An 8,859-nucleotide genomic window follows, 5' to 3' on the forward strand; every position below is an offset into this window, starting at 1 on the left:
ATTGTGAAATGATGATGACGATAAAAGCGTTAATTTGGTTTAAATATATATATATATATATATAGTAGTTGACCTGCTTATTAACACTAATATCGAATCATGTATGTCTGGGGGTGAGTTTGATCGCATTATACTCTGCAGTAAATGCTAGTATATTAAAAATATATATATATATTATATTATATATTTAAAAAGTGAAAAGCTCACATGCTTATACTCCTGCCTAATCTGTTCAGTGGGACTGTCCCACTCACATTCGGCCAACATGAATCCCCGAACAAAAGGATCGTGTAATCTGGTGAAAAAATCCCCATCAGATTATGTGTGAATGAGGGATTCTGTCACGTGCGTGTTGTAAAATAAGAGGAGAGGCGTGCTGCGAGCATGGAGAAATAACAGCAGTAACATTATGTCATCCAAAGTACTGATCCTCTGATAGCATGCTCTGGCAGAAGGACTCGGGTGTTCGCATAAACCCCATAATCTTATGGCATGTGTCCTTTCTGCATGTCTATGTATGTAGGGAGATTGGAGATAACAAACAGAGTTAGAGGGTGACAGAAATCAGCAGCAACAACAACGGCTCTAGCTGTTCTGCAGCACGCAATATCCAACATGTCTGTGCATTTCCACTTGAGAACATCACGGTTTTCATGATTTATCCCACAGCTCTCTGCTGTGGGATAGCTGCCAAGGCAACTGTTTTTTATCAAGGATGTAAGCGCTCCGTCATGGCTCTCCTTCTTCATTAGATCATAACCATTAGTGTAAAAACAGACGCCGCAATAAGGAGTGGGGGTTTGGCCCCAACAGTCAATAATCTCTGCTGACACGATGAGAAGCTGAAGATGTCGAGCCTGCCTGTCAGGCTGCCAAATGCTCGTGTCTTGCTACCCTTTTAACCAAAGATACAAGCACTGATTTCATCCAGGACGCCGTCTTTGCATGACGTACTTCAGTGGTGTGAGTTTGCAAAGATATTCAGGAAGGATGTGGTAGCAAGGCAACCTTTATGATTATGGTTATGTTAGTTGCCACTTAAATTGATGCCATTTTAGGGGATCATACTTGAATTACTTGGAATGATCAGAAGCATATGAGACCAAGCAGATTAACAATGAATGAATAAATAAATAAAATTAAAAGAAAGATCAAATCATTCCATAATATCGAGACCAGATAAATGAATTTTATTCCTCTTTTGCCCTTGGCCCCTCTTGTGTATTCAACTTTTCCTTTTCTTTCAGAACAATATGTACGAAAACTGAATGAAGAAAAAAACAACTTTCCAAAGCAGAAAATGCTGCTATTCTGCAGCTATGAGAGCATAAATAGTTGTGACCTTTAACTGCTCTGTTCTTCATGTTCGCACTTTCTGGTATTTTATTTCCTTTTTGAGGAGCAAAAACGTCCAGCCAGGCATTTATCTATGGAAGCGATCGGAGCAAATAAAGTGTATTTTCAAGGTTTTAAAATATGCACGTCAACTAATGGGTGCATTAAATTGTCATTCGAACTTGAATGTTTAAGAATAACGAACTGTGGAGTTTTGATTTCTCTGAAGAATAAGACTCTATACTTGTGGCTTTCTGTGTAAGTCTGGGGAAAAAAAACAAAAATGCAGATGAATGACAATCCCAGTGCTGTCGGAGATAACAGAAAGCTGTCCTCCTAACTTTGCTGTAACACACTTCACTGAGACGGAGTAGTTTTGGGTATAAAAGACTTTTTAGTCTCCAGTATTTCTTCATATTTATTCATTTTATCCATTTGGGCCCACAGCCTGTCAGCGTGGCTGCATATACCTGTGTTGGTTCTGTCTAACTACTTCTGGTTTCTCCAACAATCTAAAGACTTGTATAAAGATTGATGGGTGTTAGGTATTTTAGTACCATGGTAGCATTTACTGGATATTGTTTTATAGTGACATTATACAGGAAAACTCTGTCATTCAATAAGGCCCCTTTGTTTCAGTGTTTTTCTCTTTGACCCAAGAATTGATGTGTGAGAATCACAGGCTGGTACAAGGTTGAAATACCACAGAGATCACTCCCTCAGCTACATTAGTTTCTTAATCTTTTAGACGCCTGTTGAAGGCCAAATGGTTTGTTTCAGATTTCACTAATGAAAGAACTCTTCGTTTTGTGCCTTGAAAATATGTCGCTGAGATAATCACAATTGTAGCTGAACTAATAAACTACACAAAGGATGCTTCTTCACCCAAGGGCAGGAAGACGCTCCCTTATCTTGGTCTGTACTGGTTTAAACTGATAAATCTGCTGTCTCATGAATTTTACCCTCTATATAAACTGTTGTACTTGTGAATAAAGTTGAGTCACTTTGGGAAGACAATCTAAAGCAGTCTCTGTTTTCTTGTTCTCCCAAGCTGCTCCCGAGCTCGTACTAACACGCTGAATGGCATGCTTGAATATTACTTGAGAATATATTTGACTGTGTTACAGACTAAGGGACATTCTCTGCTGATAGGTGAAGGTACATTCTCTGCTGATAGACGTCCACGCCTCGGAGGAAGCCGATCCACGGAGTAGGCCCTGGAAACCGTTTCCTTCAATGGGTGATGCTAAGTTTGCTGTAAGTCCGGATGTGTGTATGTATGAATGGCTGGACAGATGGGTGGATGGGAACTGTTGTTTTTTATGCTATAAAACTAATCTGACTTAATGGGATTTGAATTGTTCATTGCAATGATTGTAACAGGAACAATAGATTTCTGGCACTTCGTTGCATGTCTACCAGTGTGAGTCAGTCATCAGTGTCAGTCTGCAGAGTTGTGATGAAGACAGATTTAGCTCGCCGAGCGTTGATTGGCCATGTCAGTCGGGTTCCTGTGCTCCGGTGACTTCAGGCGATTGCACACAGTCGTTTCTACCGTACACTAAACCAAGGCCTCCACAGGATGCCTGCCCGGTCCATCTGCACTTGTTTGAAATGCTGCTCCACATCAGCCTTCAAAATTTACTTTAGCCAATAATCAGCTTTTTCAAATGTCTTAACAATACAAACTGATTAAATAATTATGAAGTGAATATAGCTGCCAAAAGATTAAGTGCTATTATGGAGCACTTCAGTCAAAGCGTATTTCAGTTATTTATTAGCTGTCTGAGTGGCTGTTGTGTTGCAGTCTACAAGATCATAAAGTCAGAAGTTAACAGGTTTTCAGAACACAAGGTGTTGTTTTGTCACCATGTGTCTTAATTTGTCCCGAAAACAACACAAAGAATTAAAACTTTTTCAGTATAGACGCAGAGGACTTTTCTCATCACATTTTTTAAATTTCACATTATTTAAACCACACAGACGTTGTGGGATTGGTCAGGTTGATATTCGCATCAAGCTGAACTACTGGAATACAAGTACTTAATACATTTTAATGACACCTGTTATCCTTGTATTACTTCTGTAATAGAAATCGCAGTTTAAAATAATCTGCAAACTGTACAACTCCAGAGATTTTTTATTTCAGTATCTCAAAAATTCTCGTCCATGAACGACGGTGGCTTTTATTGTGAACTGCGTTGCGAGTTGGTTGAAAAGGACATTTTATAACTGTGGCCTTGCAATCTGAAAAGGAAAATTGTGAAGAACGTGACACAAAACTACAACAATGCTACTACGGTTTTGTATTGATTTCTGCCCAGCTTTAGCATGTACGAAGGCAACATAACCTTCTATTTTGCTATGAGAATGTGAAATAATAATGCAGGCACAGAGCGCCGTCAGAACAAATAAAGGAAGGGACATTCTTGGACAATTTATCTTTCTTTCTTTCTTTCTTTCTTTAAAAAAAAAGTCCTCCAAGGCAGTGCTGTGTGAGTGAGTCACGGAGTTTCTGAATGGCGGGCTGGGTTTATAAACCAATGCCAGCCCTCAACACACGGATTTGGAGGCCACTTGGCTTTGCAGTCTGTGACGGATGCACATGCAGGAAGGTCCATCAGCCTCAGCATCCTTACTTGTAACCCTGGCGGGCACAGGAACACAAAGACATCGCTTCATCATGAGGTCTTTCTTCTTACTGCTCTTCTCGCTGTTGTTTGTGTCCCACGGATCTTCAGCCGTAATCACAGGGGTAAGTACAGCCAAACAGGTACATACTTCATGGGTAAATAAAACGATTAGGCAGATGCTTTGTTTTTCTTTGATAGTTTTTCATGGACGCTGCTACAAATTAGCCTTGTAATAATGGGCAATATAGGGTTATCTATACATATCAAACTTCAAACACTTCAAATATCTTTATCTATATCTGTCTATCTACACACACATACACATGCACACAGGTAGATATAAAATACATAGTTCTTCATTGTGACATTTATCATTCACTTGTATTTTTTTTCATCTGACAATTCATCCCCATAGATAGATAGATAAGAAAAATCTGTTAATAGAATATGTAAATGTATGTTATATATACATTAATTTGCATTTTTAATACTGTAATAGAAAAAAAATCAAAGACAAAATATTCCTTGTATCTGACCACCCAGCAAAGCAAAGCATCCATATATAACAATAACAACACCTAAATGACCAATTACACATACTGTGTGTCATTTCAGATTCTGAAGCATGGCGGTTGATGACCAGTTTTTCCATTAATAAACTCATTTCATTTCTAAACTCCAATGCCTCTGCATCCTTTTTGATCATTTTGCTATCCGAGTCAAATCTTACATCCACACCCTTCCAATAAAACAGCCCTGTCTGTCACCACAGCCCTCTCACTCTGTGTCGCTCATTGTGAATTGAGAGAGGAGCGCGCAGCCATGAAACAGAAAGTGATTTCCATCCGCATCTGTCACATGAAATCACTTCTGTTCCTCTTCATTGTGTTCCCTTCATCTCATCTAAAGCGAGAGCTGTCACTCAGCTTCTCAGCTCTACACTCCAAGCGGTAAAATCACCAGCAGTTCTAAAGCTTTTTTTTTGTTTTGCTGAGGTATGACTGCAAGTGTAATCACACGCTCAAAATACAGCACAATGCACTGCAGTGTGTAATCGCGCCTCAGCTGCTATCACATTTCTCGCCAGCCTTTTCCTGTTAACGCTACCATAATTCTGCTTGACTGCATTTTTTATGTGTGCATGCTATAATTACATAAAGTCAGTACATCTTTCCTTTGATTAGACTGGAGAAAACACTGATGGGTGTTTGCAGAACTTTTACACACCTGACAAAATCGAGCTGTCTTTTTCATACGTAGTACGTGTGTGTGTGTGTGTGTGTGTGTGTGTGTGTGTGTGTGTGTGTGTGTGTGTGTGTGTGTGTGTGTGTAGGCCTGTGAAAGGGACTCCCAGTGTGGAGGAGGGACGTGCTGTGCAGTGAGTTTGTGGATTCGCAGCCTGCGTATGTGTACGCCCATGGGACAGGAAGGAGAGGACTGTCATCCTCTGAGCCACAAGGTGAGAGTTTCTATAACAGCCTGACTGCTGGTGTCAGTGATGATGCAGGAGGGCATGAGAAGAGGCGGCAGAAATTCACACAGGAGGCCGTAAAACAACGCCTCTGCCTCTGTTTTCCAACCATCCATTATGGCTGACGAACCTGTAACCAGCACCTCATAATTCTCTCCCTCTAGGTTCCCTTCTTTGGCAAAAGGCTTCATCATACCTGCCCCTGTTTGCCGAACCTGTCATGTATTACCATCATGGAAGGCAAATCCAAATGTCTCTCACCCTACAAGTATCCTGACTTCTACCTCTGAGGACCTGCATTTACACTGTAAATATTTTATCTGCCTTTAAAAGCCTTTTTTATTTGGAATAAAGAGATATATTTAACAACGCGTCACCCTATTGGCTCAAATTAAACCATCCATTTAAAGGAAAACCCTCTTGTCCTTTTGGATCTTACGCTACCTAAAATACATTTTGACATTTCACTTTGAGATAAACCAAAAATAATACAAGTATAAATTCAGGGATTGATTTCTTTGATTAGTTTATTTTATTTAACAATATCGTCTATGAATAAAATGCCCAAAGGGACACGCCAGCATTGTTAAGACTCATACTTTAACATCGTTTAAGTTCTTGGTGAGCTTGCAGTTGCCCTTTTGGGAAGCATGAGAAGAAACACGTGTTATTGCAGCAGTAATGAAATGACATGCCTGCTGAGTGATGCTCACTGTGTGTTACAGTTTCATTATCCAGTCATAACTGAAACATAGAAGTGACTTTGTTTTTTTCATGCTTAATCACTTTTCCAACCACAAAATACCAAAACAAGAACTGTGGAGAACATTTTAATTGCTGCTAAAATACAAAGGTGCTTTTTTTAAAATTCACACTCACCACAACAGCAGCGTTTACACCACCAGGAAACACAGAGACTGCTATGAAATTAATCACTGTCAGGCTGTGATTTCTTCAAGGCTTAAGGCTAAAATTAGATTCGCCCAGTGTGTAAAGCAGTGACTCATATCTCCCATTTTTATAACAGATATTGGTCTTCTGTGGCTGTGAAGATCATTCAACCAACTTGAAACGCTCTCTTAGCTGCGCAACAACTTCAAAATATGACTTGACTGTCTAAAGCTTAAAAAAATATTAAAATCAGGGCTTCCAGGAAGTTTAAATGTCAAACATTACCAGGTTCTTGCCTCTTAAATGTGTTGGCTGCATTTCTGTGACTTGCAGTATATCAAAATTAACATCTACAGTTCTGAGGCAGCTGAGCTAACCAAGTCCAGTGATGATGACCAATGATGGAGTGAAAAAGTAAGTATGGAAGTAAGAAAAAACAATAATCACTAGAAGTCTTAAAGGGTTTACACATAAAGCTGAAAAAAGGTAGCAAGTGAAATCATGGTGTTACCTGAGCCAGCCTTAGGTGAAGCTGAAGACCACTCTGAAAATGAAAGATGTTCAAAGGTGGTGACCATACTCAGCCCTCCCTGTTAGCAGTAGCATCTGAATTGTGGGTAATGTAGTCACCAGGTGTTTAACAAGAAGGAGGAACAAGCTAAATCAATGAGGTGCTACAAGAATACTGATCGAATACTTGAATACTCAGTTGAGCGTACCATTTTGAAACAGCTATACCTCCATCTGTCCAAACAGTGTTTTTGTAAAACCCATTAAGGATGACAGAGGTCACTGTGGTTTGCTTAGGGGTTGGCTAGAATGAGAAGGTCTCTAGCAAAGCCAGCAGGAAAATCCAGGTAGCAGGAATCATAATTCCCCAGCTTCACAATGCAGCCTGCGTGCCCTGAAGACAACATTGTGTACCTAAAAATACCCACCCTGTATCTGCATCGCATGAGAGCACGTGCAGGTGAGGATCTTCCTGCAGCTGTGGAGCCACAGAAACGATGCTGTGAGACCTCTGCACGCTGTCAGCAGAGCAGAACCAGCTGTCCTGAACAGTCATGCATGATGTGATGTTAATGGTTATAGATGCACTGAAGGCAGACAGTGTGTCGAGGAACCTGGTATACTGCTTTTGATAGAACGAAAAGGACTGAAGCTCAGAAAAAACTTCATAAAGCAAAGAGATGTCTTTATTATTATTATTATTCATCAAGGCCAATGCCAATTAGCAAAACAGCTATTGCTGAATCAATCAGGAGCTTGATTGAGTTTGATTAAAACACGGTTGGAAACTGTTTAACTGTTTAATGAGCAGTTAGTTGACACCGAGTCTGTCAGACTTTTTTAAAGGTTTAAATCAAACCTCTGGCCTTTAAACTAAACAGCTACGAGCAGTTTGTCATGTATACATGGTAACAATTTGCCGACACACTGACATTGTGACGTGAAACTGACGCGAGGTATTCCCGCCGGCTGTAATTAGCTCGACGGGAGATTTCTTCAATGATAGGCAAATTGGTGGTAAATGTCAGGGTCGGTGTCAGACTGTCAGAATCAAAGAGCAAAGGTGTCTCTTTATATTCTCCATTTAAACCTGATGTTCACCCGTGCACAGAGAAGGGAGGTGGGGAGTGTGGTTGTTATGCCGTCGTCTGCAAATGTGTGTGGAAGGAGGCATGCATGCCCTCAGATCTGAGTTATAATTGTACACATGAGTAAAACTCAATGTAATGTCTGTTGTGAAGATTTTACCTCAAATCACAAGCAAAGGCTACAAATTCAGATCAATTTACAGCTTAGAAAGCTAACTAACAGTTTCGACTCATAATTAAAGCACATTAACATTTATTTCTCACATATGCTAATCTTTATACATCCACGGATTTATTTATTTCTCGTTTCTTGTTGTTTCTTGTACGCATTCAAAAATGCACACAGGGACAGAGTTACAATTTTGCAACTCTCCACACACATTTACAGACACTCCTGGGGATTTGAAGGGATCAAAAGACACAAGTTTATGTCTTCTCAACACCCCACTAGCCTTATCTTTTGTTTAATACTAGATAACATTAAAGAGATTTCATCAGAGATTCCAGTTGTAAACAGCTGTTTCACAGGCAACAAATTAAATTCAAATAGAGAGAAGCATTAAAGAGCGTTTTAAAATGGTAAAAGAATAAAGTATGAAGTGGGTCTTACTGGCACCCTCCTTCATGGTGTTAAAGCAGTTATATCCAATTGCTATACATAAGTCCAGTGTTGAATTTGGGTTGAGACAGAATAAAGAAAATGTGGTCTTAAATAAGTGGACATTTGGGCAGTGGAGGGATTGTCTAATAGCACTTTCACTCAGTTGCATTATGGTGAATATTGCACCTGAAAATGTGTCCTACAAAGCATCTCACTCTCTGTTGCTTTTAAGAACTCTCTTTGCATGAAGGTGCAATACCAAGTTGCTCACATGCCCCTTTATGAAACCTTAAAGATCAGAAAGAATTCACAGGGTCATGCATTCACTCA

At 39.8% G+C, this 8,859-nt stretch overlaps 1 protein-coding gene across 1 annotated transcript; it reads left to right on the forward strand.

The window, feature by feature from the left end:
• Nucleotides 1-1,880: 1,880 nt before the first annotated feature.
• prok2 (prokineticin 2) lies at nucleotides 1,881-5,810 on the forward strand. The gene is made up of 4 exons (XM_085455786.1): nucleotides 1,881-2,592; nucleotides 3,812-4,090; nucleotides 5,302-5,427; nucleotides 5,604-5,810. Exons 2-4 carry the CDS (start codon nucleotides 3,935-3,937, stop codon nucleotides 5,727-5,729), a joined length of 408 nt encoding a protein of 135 aa, XP_085311912.1. The 5' UTR covers nucleotides 1,881-2,592; nucleotides 3,812-3,934; the 3' UTR covers nucleotides 5,730-5,810.
• Nucleotides 5,811-8,859: the final 3,049 nt, after the last annotated feature.

This window comes from Copadichromis virginalis, linkage group LG5 (assembly GCF_057382275.1).
Source record: "Copadichromis virginalis isolate Kocher_CV1m ecotype Utaka linkage group LG5, C_Virginalis_male_GT1.1, whole genome shotgun sequence".
NCBI lineage: Eukaryota > Metazoa > Chordata > Actinopteri > Cichliformes > Cichlidae > Copadichromis > Copadichromis virginalis.